The sequence below is a fragment of the Dermacentor andersoni genome, chromosome 9, assembly GCF_023375885.2.
Source record: "Dermacentor andersoni chromosome 9, qqDerAnde1_hic_scaffold, whole genome shotgun sequence".
Taxonomy (NCBI): Eukaryota; Metazoa; Arthropoda; class Arachnida; order Ixodida; family Ixodidae; genus Dermacentor; species Dermacentor andersoni.
In genome coordinates, this window is record NC_092822.1 from 30,738,671 (window position 1) to 30,757,936 (window position 19,266).

Below are 19,266 nucleotides of genomic sequence, written 5' to 3' on the forward strand. Positions count from 1 at the left end.
TATGCATGTTCACAAGGTCTTCTGCATTTATAGAAGTATAGAGTGCTTTGAACTTTAGGACGCTGAAGGCAGATAAAGCGTAATAAACGAAGCCACAAGAACGTCTGAAGACATACACAAGCACACACACACAGGGAGATCAGACAAATCCATGCACTTCGTTTCCGCGGTGGCTGAACGATAGCAGCGCTAGATTTCCCTCTAGTTATTATCATGGGAAACTCAATGGACCTTTTCCGACCTTCGTGCGAGAATTCCTGCGCTCGCCGCTAGGTGTCGCATGGACCTGCTGGAGTCGCGAATGCGGTGCTGAAGCGGCCTAAATACTCATGAACTACTGGCTCCTCATATAAAAAATAACAGTGGCTTCATTCATTACGGATACATGTCCACGCACAATGTCACGCTGTGGTCATATGCGCGACCATCATGGCAACAAGAAGAAAGAAGACGACGATCGTGTCGAGCGCAGTAGACAGCCACTCAGGAGAACAACGTTCATTATAGCTTACCTATCATAAAAGTATGACTTATTTTGCACTTTACTATAACCTACCCGATTCTTAGCCAATCCCCCAGAGTGGGTACGTGCCAGTAGATCACAATGATCTTCATCTACATCTAGTTAGGCCCGCGAGCAAAGGAGAACGACACGAGTGAGCCATCTAACTTCAGTGCTTCATTTCCCTACAGGAATATCGAAGTGAATTCTGCGAGAACTCGGCATGGAAGCCAAAGATGAGGTGAGTCGCTGCTGGTTCTCTTGAGGTGCGAGAGTCTGGCGACTTGAGGATCCCTATGATGCGCTTTATACTTAGCAGGTAACGCTGCGGAAGCTATACGAAAGAAGTTCGATCATACAAGTTGCACTCTGCGCGTTTGGCACTGCATTTGGTTTGTTTGTTTTTTTTATCTGCGACGCTCCCTACGGCGTAAGCACTTGACACGCTACAGCTGGAACTAGTGGACCTAGCGATAAGTCGGATCGCGTATACTTCGTGCACATTTGTACTTGTGAAGACTGTGCACATTGATGGACTTATATTTTTGCATGTGAAACAAAGCTACCTCTGCTTCTTCGAACACGTATTTCACTGTAACATTATGAACAATTCTTCTTAAAGAGGGGTCAACGAACTTTTTTGCATGTTTCCACTACTGTGTGCTCCGGCCCTTGTTGCTAGATCTCACAGCTCAGATCTCACACATTTTATTCCTCCCTTGCACCCACCAAAGTGTATAGCGTAGCAAATGAACCAAAACTTGGGCAAGAGGCTTTACATTCATCTCGAGGACAATGCGTGTCAAGATGAATGTATAAGTACATTGCCATGTGGCGTCGCGGACCCATCTTTTCACCGCAGTGGTTCTCCATTATGGCGGCTAGGATGGCGTCAATGTATCATAGTCAGACGCTGGTAACCGGTTTCCCTGGAGGAAGGACAGCTTAGGAGAGCTGCCCCTGCCCAAGTGGCTGTGTTCGAGCCGCCCGAAGCGCCAACGCATGAAACTGCTCGTCCTGCTGGTTCACCGGCATGTCACCTTGGACAATGTCAGTGCAAGACATCTATACCTGTGCGTCCGTATACGTATGCACTGTTCTCTTCTAATAAAAGTTAGTTGCGAACAGCACCAGTCTTTGTGCTGTCCTTTCTTACGTGTCCCTTCTCTGTCGGAGTTTGGTTCTGAAAATGAAGGGTAGCTAACCGGATCCTCCTTTCCAGTTACCCTTTCTTTACTCTAGCTTTCCCTCTCCTCTCACGCGCAATTGCCGCAGGCGGGGACTGGCTCGCCGAAGTCGTCTCTGGAGCGCCGCGAGGTTACGTCGCTACCCGTCGTGCTGGGGCTGTTCGCGGCATCGACGTTCACTGACGTCAGCAAGATGATCTGCAGTTACTCGCTTCGCTACCACAACGACGGTGAGTCCTAAAACGCTGCGTAACTTCAACGAGTGAAGTCTGGCGAAGCGGTGCCACGGACTAAGCGATGTCTTGCGACTTCCGGCTCTTACGTAAACTAATTGACGCAGCCTAAACATTGTCTGTAGACTTCTCGTAGACCGCTTTGGCAACCTATGAACTTGTCCCTGTGGCTATATAAAGTTTAAATACTGGGCGTCCAACGTAAATTTAGCCATAATTTAAAGCTATGCAACTGATAGTGGTGGGACGTACGCACATGCGGTCGCAGGGTGATCTGCGGGCGACGACATGCCTTGTTTGATGTTGGCTTGTTTCCATGTTGACCAGTGCTTGCTACCTCTTGCATGTACACCGTGTAAATGTTCTACTATACGGTGCTTCCCCGTAACAATATTAATTATCCATCTTCTAAATATTACGTTCACAGTAAAAAATGTCAATGACAAAATTCTACACCACCTTGAAGAATTCACGATCCAGTTTTCTGTTGCTCAATGCGCGTTCTACATAAAAGCTCCTTTCCAAGTCTGCCAAAAAGTGAAAGAAGTACCGTGCACGGCAACACTCCCGAACTGGTGTTGTAAAGTGGGGGGAGGGGGTGAGCTTATATAAACAACTGGCTTGCTCGTACCTACTTGTGACGCAGGTGCGTACCCGATGAACCAGTCGCTCATGGTGGCGCTGACCGAGGTGGTCAAGTGCGTGCTCGTGGCCGTCGCGCACGTGGTCACGAGTGGCTCTCTGCGCATGCGCCCCTCGCTCAAGTTCCTGCTGCCGTCGCTCATCTATATGCTCACGAACAACATCTTCTTCTTCGCGCTGAACTACGTGACGCCCGCAGTGTGGCTCGTGTTTACCCAGTGCAGGATCTTCCTCACGCTGCTCGTGTACAAGTGAGCCTGTGACGATGCACGCTATTTTCCTATATAGTGTGAATTTCTTTTTTCGAGTGTCTGATAAGAAAGCACGTAAATGGAACTCGTAAACATACTCTCGGGGGAGAATCATCATCATCATCATCATCATCAGCCTGGTTATGCCCACTGCAGGGCAAAGGCCTCTCCCATACTTCTCCAACTACCCCGGTCATGTACTAATTGTGGCCATGTTGTCCCTGCAAACTTCTTAATCTCATCCGCCCACCTAACTTTCTGCCGCCCTCTGCTACGATTTCCTTCCCTTTGAATCGATTCCGTAACTCTTAATGACCGTCGGTTACCTTCCCTCCTCATTGCGTGTCCTGCCCATGCCCATTTCTTTTTCTTGATTTCGTGCTTTCTTATCAGACAGTGTCGGATAAGAAAGCACGTAAATGGAACTCGTAAACGTACTCTCGGGTGAGAATGGGAGAGCCAAAATCAGTTTCTCGCCACTGGCAACTTCTATGCGAAACTAATTGTGGTCTTTGATAACGGAGCGCACAAATTTGTGAAACGCGGGTGAAATAAGTATCGCGAAAAAACTAAACGTTTGGATGTCCGCATATTTCCGTACTGCCGAAATTCTAAATTGCCAGGTTAGTCGTCTCGCGTCTTAATGCAGCTTACAAAACAGTCAGTACAATTTCGGAGATGACGACGGCAATTTCTTGCACCTGGGTGGATGCAGCCGTTTGAAGCTTATTGGAGTGTTCACTGCCGATAGAAACTTGCTGTTGTGACACGCCTACGTATTTTTGACGCAAGACTACAAATAGCATCAAAACCAAAATAATGACGGAGCAGCGCAATACGACAGGGACCAAGGATAAGAAAGACACCTACATAGCACTGTGTATGTGAATTGTCCTCTGTCCCTGTCCTACTGCGCTGCTCCGCCTCTATTATGAATCCAAACCAACTAGCCCTGCGACATGCCCTAGAAAATTTCATTCAGAACCACACTTTCGCTTAAGCATCCATTTCGAGTTTCGGAGGTGGTTGGATTTATCGCGAAATTGCGACGACAGGCTGGGCTTCAAGTCGCCCTGGCGGCATTATGTGTTAAAGGCACACTAGAGAGCAAGAATAAATTGCTTCGAATTGGCCCGCCATCATACCTATTCAAAACTCTTACTTTCACAGACTTGGTGGAAAAGGCTTCATTGCTACTTTGCTATTTTTTCGGCAGAGTTTATGACATATTACTAGAACAGAGTTTAATAAATGAGTGGCAATTGGGATCGGCAGTGGTGTAAGACATTGCACCAAACGTTCTTATTCGGTGGCCAAACGCTACCCTGACACACGGCCGGCTATTTGCTCTGTTGCAACCCCTTATCTGTCAACAAATATCTATACCTATCGCGGCACTCACGCTACCCTTTGCCGTAATTGAGCTAAGGGAAGGAAAATGAGCCACTGCGGTCAGACCTCCCAGACGACATGCGCTACTCTGGCGCCATCTCGTAGCCACTGCCACCGCACTACGCTTTTCTTCTCACGCTTTCGCCATACCCTCCTCCTCCCGCTTTCTGCCTCATGGTTCCGCTGTACCCTCCTCCTCCTCCGCTTTTCTCCTCGCGTCTTTCATCCCTCGCCGCGCTCCACGTTCACTCTTTCGTCTATGCTCGTTCGCTCGCTTACGCCGACGCTCGCCGCAGAAATGGGCGCCTAAGAGCTGAGCTCTAAAGGAGTGTGTATATAGACGTTTTTGATGCCAAACTGGGGAAAAACCGCCGCCATTACCGTTCAACGGAACTGATGCGGAATCCAAAACTTCGGCATGAGCTCCGAGATTCGGCGGTACCAACGGCGCGTTAAAAATCTTGGAGGCCATGATCTGCGATAAGCGTCATATCCGCTCGCCGCCAGATACCCGCATCGTCTGCTAAGTTACTGATTAAAGGCTTCTCAATGTGAAAATTTCGAATTATAGCGATTACAAATATATTTCTGGCACACGAAGGAAATCAGAAATTATTTCGAAGTGTAAATTATACGTAGTTGAAATTACCTGACTGTAATTACCTGTAATGAACTAAAAATTAATCTGAAAAGAAAAACAAGAGCCGAAATATTTCGAGCGAAAGGCAAACTAATGTTTCACACCCCTTACAGTATATATTTTACCGACAAAGTGACTGAACTTGTTAACAAATTATATACTGACTCTGGGACTAACTTTTTTTAGAAAGAAATCAAATGAGACGTGCACATCCAAAACGTAGCGACAAAAGTTGCACGAATACCGGGCCAAGTTTATAGAAATCACCACGCATATCCAACGAGCCCTCCTCTGATGAACTATCGTTCATTTTCTTTTTCCCACACATAAGCTATTGTTTTTTGGTATAGGGAAACGCTACACGAACAATGACAAGCATCTAAGACTCCGCAAGCGATTTATGAAGATAACTGGTAAAGTACTGTAGTTACCTGGGAAATTGTCTGCTAAACAAATTATTTTAATTGCATTGAAAGCCTTTATATGTACCGGCTCCTTAAAGGGATTAGGCCATGGCGCTACCTAACGACGACCTAATGGCCATGATTACTAATTGACATGGTGACGCTTACCTGCACCATGCCTGCACCGTTCCCAGGTACCCGTTCGGCAGACACGTGACCCGAGCGCAGTGGACTGCTGGCGCCCTCATCGTGGTGGCCGTGGTGGGCAGCCAGGCGGACGCCCTGATCAGCCATGCGCGGTCCGCGTCAGTGGCCACGGCCCTGGCGCTGGCACTGCTCTGCGGGTCCCTCTCCACTATGGCGGCTGTCTACACAGAGGTATACCGCACCTCTACTTCGCAGAACATTAAAGGTACCACGTGCACTATGCAGCCATAGCCAGGAGCGTGATCGAGCTCATTGTCTCCGGGACCCTGCGGTATCAGTGGGAACGGTAGCGCCGGCAAAGCCCCCCGGCATACCCGTAGGAGTAGTCGATGCGTCTGCAGCGAAACTTCCTAGGCGCACCTTAGCGGACTTTGCTGACGGCGACTCCTGCTGAGTGCTGCTGCCGCTATTCTAATGCCGAACAGTTCACACAGAACAGCACTCGCGTAGCGAATCGGCTTATATATGTAGTGCATCTGAACTACTGCCCCAAAAGTGCGCCGTGGCCAGGTCTATTCCTTACGGAGTTGCACAGAGACGCAACAAAGACTACTTAATTATCCTCATTGGAAACAATCTGCGCTTTCGAGCGCATGCTTCCTTTAAATAAGCGAAGATTTCCACGCATTCTTTCCATCGGTTTGGCGCTACTCGGCATTGTCTTCTTCTCGAGTAAGGTGGGCCGGCCTGAAGATGGTGTAAACGGGGTCGATCCCCGGAGGGAGTGCGCGACTCGCGGTCGCATGGGTCATGTGAACCACGTGGCTTAAGCTCAGTCTCTTGCTAAAGGCGCGTAATCTCTATGCTGCAACGGGCGTTCTATAAAACGATTAGTCTTACATTTAATTAACCGCTTCACGAGAGCATTGCTTCTCGATGATTCTCTGGGCTCATCATCATCATCATCAGCCTGGTTACGCCCACTGCAGGGCAAAGGCCTCTCCATAGTTCTCCAACAACCCCGGTCATGTACTAATTGTGGCCATGTCGTCCCTGCAAACTTCTTGCAGGGACGACATGGCCACAATTAGTGGGCTACGTCCGTTCAATGGCTGATAAATCTTCATCGCTAAGTCTTTCTGTTGGGAGCACAGTGCAGATGTTGCCATTTCTAGCACAATTGTTTCACCGTTTCTAGGATACGGTCATTGTCCCTTGATCTACAACACCGTCTGCTGATTGCGCTAACATGACGCTAACAGACAGACAATATTGCACCATTTGTGATTCGTCGTGGCATTCACCTGTGTCTGCGTTATTGGAATGGCCAACAGCTCTACGTGCGTCCCGCACAGCTGCGAGGCGACATGCCCAAAAATTTATTTGTGCCTGCTCACGCTCAAAGTGATAGAGGAAAGTGATGTGCTCTTTCCTAAGTAGACTGGAGAATCGTCCACTCTTTTATCAGAAAGTTCTAGGCCAAAGCTCCCTATGTAACCTCGCGCAGGAAGGCTTTATCTTTGCTGCTTAAGTATGTAAGGTCTCCGGATCAACCACACTGAAATTTTTCGATTGCGTGTGCCGATTATTCCTTTGGGCTCCACTATGACATTACACCAAACTCCATGAAACCACTCAGAAATACCTCCAATTAACATCCCTTCCTTTTCCAGGCATCCTTCTTTTCTTCTCTCTCTGTCTTTGCTCAATGCTTTTCCCATAAGGTTGTCAGTCTGTCTGTCTGCGAAAAGACAAGATCAGACAAGACCAGAACAGACCAAACAGACAGACAGACAGGCATTGGTGTGGTGACCAGTAGGACCTTGCAATAAATTAAAATCCGCACGACCTACATTTTCCTCAATAACCACAGCTGCCGCTCAGTCAAAATCAGTTCATACACCACAACTTACTGATATGATTTTGTTGAGTGACTGATTTGGTTTAACCTATCAATTAAAGTAACCCACAGGATAAGAGTCGTCGTAGCGGAGGGTTCGATAGCGGTTGTCGGATATACTATAGCCTTAACTATGCAATGACACGTTTAACAAGGTGCTCGGTGCCGCCTGTTAATGCGCCCCGTTATGCAAGTTACGGAGATAAGTCTGTGTGCTCACAAGAACAGAGGAATAATTTATGCTATTGCCTCTGTGCAAGTTAAATAAAATACCTTTTCCTAGCTGTCGCCTTCACAAAAATACGTCTACCAGACATCTAAAACCCGCCTAAACCCACCTAAAACCGAAGTGACAGAAATCTACGCACGCTTATGACAACTCGTTATGCTTTACCTATGACGCTGCGTACCCACGCTCCATTATATGTCATGACAGGGTGTCATCTCTGTGTTTCCATCGCAGTACTACTTTAAGAACGACAGTCGCACCATTTGGGAGCAGCAGTTCCAGATGTACTTCGGCACCGCCTGCATCTCCGGCGCAGCTGCTTTGTTTTCCACAGAGTCACTCGTCTCCACAGGTAACCGAGTCTGTGCCACTGTATTCTGGCATAGCCTCCTGTGTTTTATTCAATACCTGCCCAGTGCGCCAAACTTCGAGGACGCCACATTTCTAGTAAACTGTCGTAGCATGGCCTCCGAGATACAGCGCTGCGCTCACTGCCCGATATCGGGTGACATGACGGCTGAAGTTTACTACAAAAAATCACCGGAGAAAACAGGCCGTGCGATCACTCGGTTATTACGAGACCTATGAGCGCGTATTTGTGTAATCTTCGTGCTTGTGACTTCCAACGTTCAATGGGTCCTTATTACGCAAAATCATTTTTCGATTTCGAAGGAATTCATATTGTTGAAAACGCACGAAGGCAATTAGGTTGGCGGATTTACACAATCATTGCGAATTGTTGCATATCTAGCACAATATATTGCTGAATATGACAAAATTATTGAACAACAAAACCCGTTGAAACCAGATGGACGACGTCTAGGCAAATTCATGCACTACCAATCATTCCTATGACGGTCAAAACGCCGCCATAGACACATAGTGCGTAGACACTAGCGTCAAAGTTTGCACTAGTATTGAGTGCTGAAGTTAGCTGGCATAAAACATCTCCGAGATCAGGCGGCGCGGAGGCCACGCGCGATATTTTGGCTGCCGCCGGACAGGATAATATAAGGTCTCTTCGAGATAAGTTTGTCCTGCAATAGACGTAAATGTGTTGTTGCTGATTTGCTTGCTCGCTTGTGACGAGTGCTGGAAGTTGGCAGGCGCAGTCATACGATGAGTACGGCTAATACAGGATGGGGTCGAGAAATCTCTTGGAAAGGACTTCATTCTGCGGCAGACTTAAACCTGGGGGGTTATTCTCTAAGTGTCCACCTAGAGGACACATCCACTTCAACTGCTGCTGAAGTGCTGACTGGCTGGGGGCGCCTGTCTCCTTCTTACGCGTAGCCCAGCCCAGCCAATCAGAACGCCAGTAGCAGACTAAATCGACATGTCCACTAGGTGAACACTTGCTCGCCCCTCTGCTCGCCGTTCTGCTTGCTTCTGTATTCTCGCTTGTTGCCTGTTAACCACACAAGTTCATTCGTGTGACTCGTCCCTTTCGATTTGCAATCACGCAGCACTTGTGAATCGCTTTCTCCTCCGCACAGACGAGCTGACCGGCCGCGTGCGGAATTTCCTGGTCGCCACCGTGGTGTTCAGCGCCGCGTACGGCCTGTGCGTGGCGCTGGTTGTGACGCGACTTGACAACGTGGTCAAGTACCACCTGTCGGCCACTTCCAGCCTGCTCAACACGATCGCCTCGGCCGCCCTGTTCCCGGACCAGTTCCGCGTAACGCCGGCCTACGTCGTCTCGTTCGTCGTGCTGATGGTGGCCATCTACCTTTACGAGAAGAAGAGCTTCGCGCTGCCCGACTGCTTACACCGCTGGCGTCACGACAGCTTCAAGCGTGTCGGCCTGACGACAGTTTCAGTTACAGGTGATGACCCCTACGACGCCGAGGACGTTGACAACGAGAAGGTGCCACTTGTCGAATCGGGTCGAGCCTGACAGTGACGTGATGCGGACAACCCAAGTCTTGTATGGTGTTCTGTGACATTAACGCTTCATCATCATGTTGTTCACTGGTCTTGTTGGATAATCATTCACTGGCCTCCTTTAATTACACATTCATCTTATTGATAACTGATGAGTGGTACGGTGCCAGTAGGTCATAGTGGAAAGAAGGCATAGTTATTACGCATGTATAAAGAACACTGGTAACGATAGCCCTGACGATGATGCTGACACGAATACACTACTAACGGGATAGGGCCGCGTCTAACGGCACTGCCTCACGGCCAGCCTACCACCAAACCGTTTTGCTGGTCAAGCCACCTGCGAACGCTTGCGAAGTTTTGGCTTCTTCGCAAAGCACTGGTAGCAGTTGGGACCGTTTGACCTAGTGATGGCACTCGGCGAGTACCGGCACCCTCAACACCCTGTTAGTACGCGTAGCTACAAAGCGAGGCACACTAATTAAGAAGAATTATGAGCTTGCTGCGGAAGATTACTACACAGCTGCCGGTTTATAGGCTCCTCTGACCTCCGGGAGGCCCTTGCATTTGGCGATAGCAGGGGGAAAGTAAAATGTCCGCAACAGAGATTAGTAAAAGGCGATTGGAGTTTTGGTGGCAGCAAAGTAAGACAACAAACAACGGAGCCGTACGAAAACAAAGTTCCCAATAGTGGTTCAGAAAGCTTGATGCTGGGAATCCCTTCCGTGTTATTTTTTGTTAAACAAAGAAAGATAGGTAGGACATTAGGCAAAATAAGAACTGAAGCGTGGTGGCGCAACCCACCACCCTGTTTCAAAGGGGACGCTCATAGCATCGATCCATCCATCCACAGGAATCGCTGCTGACGGCGCGAGCGTCGCGCCGTAATATCTGCGCAACGCATGCACCTAACGCCCGCTGAAGACCATGACGAAAAACTACCATCTGCAGCCGTGACCTCCGATATCGGACGGCGAGCGCTGTCTCGCCACCAGATCACTGAGGCCATAATTCAGCTGTCAAGGGTGCCGCTTCAACGTGCACGCATGCATGGGCCAAATCGAACAATGTTAGGGGCCCCACGTAGTCTGGCTACGTCTGGCTCTAAAAAAGACAAGCATGCTTTCAAAGTGAAGCCTTCTTAGCCTCTTCCATCGACTTTTCCACTGCTGCTGCTGCTGATGTCACTGTCTTAAACGCCGCTTCGGGAGATGGTTCGGGAGATGGATAGCGCGCCAGAAACGAAATGCGACGCTAGAAACTCTTTTGGACCTTTCCACTGCGTCGCCACAATTCCCTCCAGGGCTCCCTAGGCATTCCCACAATACCCTCTCGACTGATGTAATTAGCCGTGGCCCTCCTCAAAAGCATTGCAGAAAGTGCAACGCTTTCTGCTAACCTCCAACAGGCCGGAGGGGAGATAGATAGAATGGTAAAGAAGAGGCAGGGAGAGCAGGCAGAGAATGGTTAGAACCAACGCAGTGACGAACCGAGTGAATAACAGCCAAGTCATTCTTCGGTCGCCGCCTGCATACATGGGGGAAGGCATTAGAGGGAAAAGGCGACGTAAGAAAAAAAAAGAAGGAGCGCTGCAACTAGAGCCGGTACCAGTTACAAACTGTCCAGATAACTTGAAATCCAAGGTACGCTACGGTACTTTTCTATTATATCTGAAAAATAAAGTCCGTCCGCGTTAAATGGACAACAGACGACGCTGCAGAAGCGGCCGCCGATCCAATTAACACTTCAATACCAGCCGCGGCAGTTTTGTATGAGTTCGCTCGAGGTAGCCGGTTCAATCCCGACCGCGGCAACCGCAAGTCGACGGCGGCGAAATGCAAAAGCGCTCGTGTACCCAGATTTAGGCGCATGTTAGAGAACAACAGGTGGTCAAAATTAATCTAGAGTCCTCCACTACAGCGTGTCTCATAATCCACTTGCAGCCTTGGCAAGTAACACCCCATAATTCAGCTGAACGTTAGAACTTCTGCCACGATTACATATGTCGTGTGAAAGGCAATCACAGTGCTAACCTTCGCGGAAGCTACGCACAATGGCGCACAACAGATCAAGCAAACTCGTGTCGTCTGTGGGCTCTGTACGCGTACTACGCACATAACCGAGGTAGCACACAAAGTCTTGAAAACGTCGTATTAAGGGATTCAACGTCTGAAACGGATTTTTGACCAAAATCGACGCATCAAAGACGTTCCAAACAAGATAGCTTAAAAACGAGGGGTGAATACGTTTTGATAACGTTGGAAGTCAGACAGCTTAAAAACGAGGGGTGAATACGTTTTGCAAACGACTCAAAACGCCACCGCCACGCCACGGCGCGTCAGCCTCTTTAGCGGCTTCTACAATATTCAACAACCCATCAACGCGATCCAACCTTGCGCAAGGTGGCGATACCGTCGTCAAATCATGTGACTAAGGTGGCCACGTGATTCGTGATGCCGGAAGCCGGGCGAGCCGGGCATAGTCGCGTCGTCATGGCGTCGTCGCGTCACCGCACTCGCATTGCGCTGTGGTGTGTTTGCGGCTGTTCTGAACGTGCTGCTGCTGCCCTTTGCTATGTAAGTGTTGCAGTGCTTTGCTGTCAAGAAAACGATATTATGTGATCAGTTTGGGCTGTGCGATATGTTTGTGTGGTTTTAATTTGGAAATCACTAGTGTTTTCAACTGTTATGTGACCAAGGCGGCCACGTTATTCGTGAAGCCGGGCATAGTTGCGTTATCGCACTCGCATGACACTATGGTCTGTTTGCGACTGTTCTGAATGTGCTGCCGCTGCCCTTTGTCATGTAAGTGTTGCAGTGCTTTGCTGTCAAGAAAACGACATTCTGTGATTAGTTTGGGTTGTGCGATCTGTTTGAGCCGGGCATAATAGCGTTATCGCACTTGCATTGCGCTGTGGTATGATAGTGGCTGTTCTGAATGTGCTGCCGCTGCCCTTTGTCATGTAAGTGTTGCAGGGTTTTGCCGTCAAGAAAACGACGTTCTGTGATTAGTTTGGGTTGTGCGATCTGTTTGTGTAGTTTAATTTGGAAATCAGTAGTGTTTTCAATTGGAGGGCGCGGAGTGGAGGGCACTAATCAGCTCTTCAAGTTCATTGTCATGTTATGTGAGGCGCCTTTTCACTGACGCTGTAATTAAGGCGTTAGGGCAGTATAAGGACGAAAGTTAGAGGGACGAAATCGTGCCTGTGTGTCCCTAGCGTCGGGGTCGGCCGCTATGCGTGATCCTAACAAAAAAGCATTTTGCAGAATGCGAAGAAAGGCGGCAAAATTTCTGTCTGTGCGCACCTTGCCGATCTCCGCAATAGAGCCGTCATCGTGGTATTTTAGTCTCCCGTTTAGCAAGAGTGTTGCAGACAAGGGAACTGGTTCAAACAGGCTTTTTTTTTATGATTCAGTACTAGTGCGGTATCCCAAAAGGTGAGGTCAAGTGCTCGCCCTATTTTCTTCCCTCGCGCTACAGCGCACTGACAGAATTTCGCGTGCACCATACCGTGCTTTTATCGTTTGCGCTTCAGGTTCTCGATTGTGTTTTCGCCCCCTTTACCCATGTGATGGGTATTTCATGGTATTACCGGGTACCACATGTGTCCATATATTGTGTCCAATATATGAAACGGCCAAATTCGATATTATTTGACGCCTCAAATGGTAGTAATGTATTGAGTCCCTTGTAGCTTTGTGCTTGTTATCAATTTTACTATTTGGCGAATGGATACAGCATGTACGCTGCGTAACTCGCTTGTGGATACTGCATACGTGAGTCGAGTATGCCCTTGGTATAAAATAACTTGTAAGATTTAGGAAGTACGATTGTTTGCAGTTTGGGACATGTGTCGGAATGTACGCTGTGCGCCCTTCGCGCTTTACGGCGGCCTGCCGAGTTCGTGCGGGTGCCATGTGTGCGCATGGAGTTCGCGAAGCGCTCTCGCAGTTTTATTTTTATATATATATATATATATATACATGTGTTCTGTTCGCGCGCTTCGCACAATAGGGCATGTCGCAGTTCTTTGTCCTTGTGCAACACATTTTCCTAGCGTACGACTATGCATTATTTGATACCGGTTTCACACGGGGCTCTTTTAGCCGCTATCCAGTCCGTTACAAATCGAATTTCTCGGTCGTGATTGGCTCCTCTGCGCAAGCTACAAGAGTGAGCCAGTCGCATCGATAATTTCGATCCGGATCGGGCTTGATCGCGATCGAGAGTGGTCGTGTGACACCGGTTTTACACATGGCTCCCACATAGGGAACACTAAGTTCAATGCTACTGAGTGAAGAGCAAGTGCATATATATGCCAGTGGTGGTATGTGGGCAAGTCTTTCTGGTGAAGCCAATACTTGTGCATTCAAAACATTTCAATTACCAGCGTAGTGCATCAACGTGTCTGCTTCGACAAAATGGAGCACCAGTGCAGATATCTGAGCATACCTGTCCAGGGCAGCAAGTGTGTCTACATTGAAACCACTACCAGCATGTGCGGCAGTTCTATTTCCAGCAGCGGTACTGCACAATAATCAGTAGGGTGCTCTCAAGCTATTTATCTATGAAGCTCTGCCTGGACTGTGTGCCAAATATTTTTGGACGTGAAAGTGGGGGTGAATTGGTAAACATCAGTGGAACTGTGCCTGGACTTTGTGGCAAATGTTTTTGGATGTGAAAGTGTGAGTGAACTGGCAAAGAATTTGCTCTGGGCTACATGTGTTAAACGTTTTTCTCATTCAGAGTGCTTTTTTTTTACTTTGGGAGACTGGAGATGTGTGCAAAGTGTGACATGTCAGTGTGCTAATTAATGTATTTGCTGGTTTGCAAATTATTCGTTGCAACTTTGTTTTTGCCAGAGAGGTACAACTTTGCCTCTTGTAAAGGGCTTTTTAGATAAAACACTTACTATTTATTATGACCATTGCTTCCTTTGTTACACAAATGCAGCTTCCAGTGCATTCCAGTTTATTTCCATGTTTATGTAAGTTTCTAATATGAGGCTTGCATATTCATTTCTCACGTTCTGGAGTGGCAAAATGCAGCATTACTGTCTCATCGTTCGCTGTACTATATATGTATACAGTAGTGTTCACTTGTTACACTGAATCCCGTTAAGTATTCTGTACTAATTTCACTTTATTGCTTTTTTGTTGTATGGCTATTTTTTCTCGCCATTACCTTCTTTGATATATCCTAAAGGCAATATTTCCAATTTTGCATTGTTCCCATTTTTTTTTATTTCTGTCACAGGATTGTTTTATGATGGTATACGGTGGTATTTCTTTTTGTGCTCTTTTCAAGCTTCTAGCTGATTGGTAACATTGCTTGGAGGCAGTTACCATTCAATTCATACTCTCTTGCATTTTTCAGTCTACTTCTTCCATTCGCACCGATGTCACTTCTGCATAACTCTAGTCCATCTAATAGCACGTGCACTTTACTATGATAAATTAGACACTTTAGTACACTCCAGGTTTTTCTGTTCATTTTTGTATGTGTACTTGGAATTTTATTTATGTGCTAGTGAATGTTCACTTTCGAGTTCATTACGGATCCTTTCTGCGACTTTTGTCATTGTTGATGTACTTTTACTTCTATTTGCATTTCTCACACAGTTTGTTCGAACCTTGCATAAGCATCACATTTTAATAAAGTGTTTTTGCTTTGTCACAATGTTCTCATTTCATGCACTCTTGGCATGAAGGGCTTGGTCTGGTCACCTGCCAAGACGTGGCCATTTGTTCTTTGCAGGATGTCATTCCCATTGTGGTTGTAAGCATTGTAGCTTACTAAAGGCGGTATTAAGGATTTATTATTCCTAACAGGCTCATTTTCGTGCGACTTGGTAGAGGATGCGCCGGCCATGAGGGGAGAGAGAGAGAGAGAGAAAAACTTTATTTGTTTCCTTCAAGGATTTAGCGTCTCGAGGTCTCGGTCGTCTTGGGCGCCGGCGACTTGGAGCCTCTTCCGGCAAGGGTGGGCCCCTATTCCAGGGCTCCACTGAGCCTAGCTACCTCACTAGCGTGCTGCACTAAGGCCCTTTGGACCGTGAGCTCGCAGCTGGTAAGCCGACTCTCCCATTGCTCCGCACTCGGGTTATTGTGTTGGTGGAATGGTTTATTGTGTTTACATTCCCATGTGACATGATATAGTGTGGGTGTGGCGGCGCACCATGGGCAGGTGTCTCTGTATTGGCTTGGGTACATTTTGTTTAGGATGTATAAATTTGGGAAGGAGTTTGTCTGCAATCTGCGCCAACTCGTTGCTTCCTCCTTCGTTAGAGCTTTGTGCGGTGGGGGATATTTGGCTCTCGTCCCTCTGTATAAGTTTAAGATTTCTGTGAATCCTCCCTCGCAAGCGTGTGGGTGATACTCCGGGGTGCGCGACTGCTCTGCTCGGAACGTGGTCTCTCGAGCTAGGCTGTCTGCCCTTTCGTTACCCTCTATGCCTGCGTGGGCCGGAATCCAAATTAATTTGTGTGTAACGTTCCATGAGGGGAACAGTGCTTGGCACTGCGCCATGGCTCTTACAGTCAACACCGACGCTTCTGCTCATCTGGGGCGCGATTGGAGATTGTTGTTCGAAACGCCCGATCAGTTTCACCTCACGCGATTGGCCTAGGCCGTGCCAACGGGTGCGGCTGACGACGTCTGCGCGGCATAGGCCAGTCGCGTGAGGTGAAACTAAATGCGTGTTTTGAACAACGATGTCTGATCGCGCCCGTCACCCGCGCAAATTAACTTCAGATGATCGTAAACCTTTCAAGACCGCTTCTAGACCACCTTTTTGATAACGTCCTAAAAACGTTTAGAAATTGGTTACGAATAGTTTTGGCAAAGGGATTACTTGTGTCTTTCCCAATCCTATTTCTAGACCAGCTTTTCGAATACGTCTTGCAGACCTGTTCTAGATCGTCTCAAGAAAGTAATTAAGCCGGACATCAGCAGAGATATACGACGTTTTCCCGCCGAAGTTCTCTCATTCGTGTCTTCTTTAACCCGTTTTTATCGTCTTGGATAAACGCTACGAAAACGTTACGTATCTCTTTTGTGCTACCTGGGAAACAGCAGTGGTGGAAACAACGTGACGTTACATTCACTCACCCCTCTGGTATTGCACTAAACACCGAAGAACTTGAACATTCACCGTCAACATCACCGCCAATTAGCGTCAGTCAACGCAAACACTATAGAAAGCCTCGCTTACATCGATTGCCACAGCGCGTGGGATCCTCATGACTTTTAATTCAAATTAAGTACAGTACGGCGCGTGCCGTACTGTAGCAGAAATAGCAGAAACGTAAATTTCTGCTATTTCTGTAAAATAATCACGCTGCAAGTTCGTGCATGCGGACAAGTGGCGCAGGGCGTGCGAACGCAAAGCGAAATTAAAGCAACGCAGCGTCAACACGACAATGCGCAAACAATACAAGGCGTCGATGAAAAGAGACTAGAGAAGTTTTGTTGCTTTTAAGAGTCATTAAACCACGTATTACACTATTCTTATATTATACTGAAGAGTGTTAACGTCGGAGGTTTTATTCATACCCTATATACTCGCAAAGGCCACCCTCGTGTAAGGACCGCAGCCCCACTTCGGAGGGCTAAATTCTGGAAAAAAATTTGAAACATCCCGCCGGAAGCGAAGTTAGTTTCATTGCCGCTAGATGACGCCATCTTCTTTTTCGTGGACGCGGTTCAGTCCACGGGATGTTCATTTGAGGGATCGCTAGCCGTTTGTGCGCATGCGCGAGTAAAAGCGGGCGCGAGAGAGAAAATCTGGGGGCTTTTCCTCCTCGAATATATGACTCTGCCTAGGCACTACGGAGGTTTCTTAGCGCACGTTGTAGGCATTTGTCCCTAGGCGTTCCGGCATTGCGGAGTGGGGTAGAGTTTGTTTACGCTCGGACGCTAGCTGCAGGCGCGGTGAAGTAGGTGAAGCACCGGATACTGACGCCCGATTTGGCGACCGCTGTGTCGGACAGACTGTCTCGCACCTGCGGCGCTCGTGCTAAGTCAGTCGTAGCGGATCATAGCTTGCGACTGTAGTAGAGCCCAGGCCGCATATATTGAAGATGTACATGGCAGAGCGCCTTAGCAAGTCTGTCCGACCTACCTTCAGAGGCAACATTCTGACTGGTGTTGCAGAAGTCGCGGGGCGCGGTAGTGCTGAACTTAAGAGTCCCAAGTTGGCGGCTGGACATAACTATATTTATTCAACCATGTTTTTTTTTTTACCAATTGTAACAACGTGTCATTATTTCGCATTATCGACGGTGCCTCCAGGTCACCAAAGCGGCAACGGGGACACCAAAGCTAGAACCCGGACTGGTGCGTGGGTTGGGGCTTGCAGAGCCGATCTTATACACCCCTGGCACGCGCAGCGTAAGGTAACGTAACGTAACGCTAGCGCATGTCTCAGATTTACCGCTGAATCGCCACTGATGTTCTTTCTTTCTTTAGAAACTGCCGAGTGAAACACTGTTAAAAAAAATCTGACGAAAGTGTGGTTCGCTGTCGCCAGCATAATCTTTCTTTCTTTAAAGCAATTGGTGCTTTACGTATCGAAAAGCTGCGAGAAATAACTTCACCTACCTCTGTAGAACTCATCGCTTCACATTCCTTCCACGGCATCGCCCGTAGCCACTCATGATGGCGGCTGTCTTCCTTCGAGAAGAACACATGGCAGCTGCGGCTGGTCAGGACAGTTATCGCGGCACCTTTGCACACGACACTTACATGGTATGGCCAGTGGCCATTGAAAAAGCGGCAGCGCAAAAAAAAGGGGGGGGGGGGCACGGACGGATGCAAGACGACCAGGCTCTCTCCCGTTTCGCAAAGTTGCACAACCACACAGGCACCGCGAAATAGAGCGCAATCATCACACGCCGAGGCCGCACAAGCGCGACATGCTACAATCACAAAAGCGCGTGTTCCGAAGCCGCGGCGGCTCGTCGCCTACTGCCAGACGGATGAACTACGAAAGAAACGCGACGCGCATGACGTCACGCGGATGGCAAGCTTACTTTCAGCCATGTCTACGAGATGTTCGCACATTCCAGCGTAACGGTACACGCGCCGCTCACGCAATCTGATTAGATCCTTTCGGCGTTGAATTGCCCAACGACATTCAGGACAGTTCTGATACATGTAGGCGCGTCTTGTACCGAGCGGTAACTCTGTAACAATGCTTAGGCGTTGATAAACGGTCACCAGTGAGAAAAAAAAATGTGCGTGTGTCAATACGTAAATATTCGCCCAGGGAAGGTATTCTGTAGGAGTCCACCTAGTGGACATGTCCATTTCGCCTGCTGCTGAAGTGCTGATTGGCTGCTGAGCCTGGTTGCTGCGGACGCACTGCTCAGCCCAGCCAATCAGAACTTCAACAACTGCATGATCGTTCTGCTATATGTGGTTCCGCCGTCACAGCGTCGTCTGCTCGGTGCACCAGAGCCACGCCTTGTAGCCTCCCACTCCGTGGTGGCTGCCGGATTGTTGCGAAACGTACCACAAATAGGGTGCCCCACGCACTCCTGCTTCCCTGCTACGGAGAGACCGTATCGAAGCACCCTACAGCCCACATAAAACCCCTTAAACTTCGTAAAGTAGCGACACTCTCCTCCTCCGCCTTCACCCCTCCCCGTTTTTCCTCTCTTTCACGCTCCCTCATCGACCGTGGCGCCACCTACACTGCTCGAGCGTAGCAGCGGCGCCAACATGCGCTCCTCGCCACTCCGTAGACGCTTCTCGAGCAAAAATGGCGCTGAAGCAAGGCGCGAGGGCCCACGTGGTGCTATTAGGCCAATAGCGACGCGGCGTCGGACTCGGCCAGAGCGCACGAGGAGGAGGC

At 48.5% G+C, this 19,266-nt stretch overlaps 2 protein-coding genes across 2 annotated transcripts in view; one reads left to right on the plus strand and one right to left on the minus strand.

Annotated features, from left to right (window-relative positions):
* LOC126527391 (uncharacterized) overlaps positions 1 to 18,141 on the minus strand; it is a 28,235-nt gene extending 10,094 nt beyond the window's left edge. Inside the window, exon 1 of the mRNA XM_055068711.2 lies at positions 18,012 to 18,141. Within this exon, the coding sequence (XP_054924686.1) occupies positions 18,012 to 18,050 (39 nt within the window). The 5' untranslated portion in view covers positions 18,051 to 18,141. The remainder of the gene's footprint in view (positions 1 to 18,011) is intronic.
* Positions 487 to 9,559, plus strand: LOC126527387 (CMP-sialic acid transporter-like). Its single transcript, XM_050175202.3, has 6 exons — positions 487 to 743; positions 1,778 to 1,919; positions 2,569 to 2,815; positions 5,446 to 5,629; positions 7,762 to 7,879; positions 9,024 to 9,559. The coding sequence occupies exons 1-6, from the start codon at positions 726 to 728 to the stop codon at positions 9,422 to 9,424; spliced, it is 1,110 nt and encodes a 369-aa protein (XP_050031159.2). The 5' UTR covers positions 487 to 725; the 3' UTR covers positions 9,425 to 9,559.
* Positions 18,142 to 19,266: the final 1,125 nt, after the last annotated feature.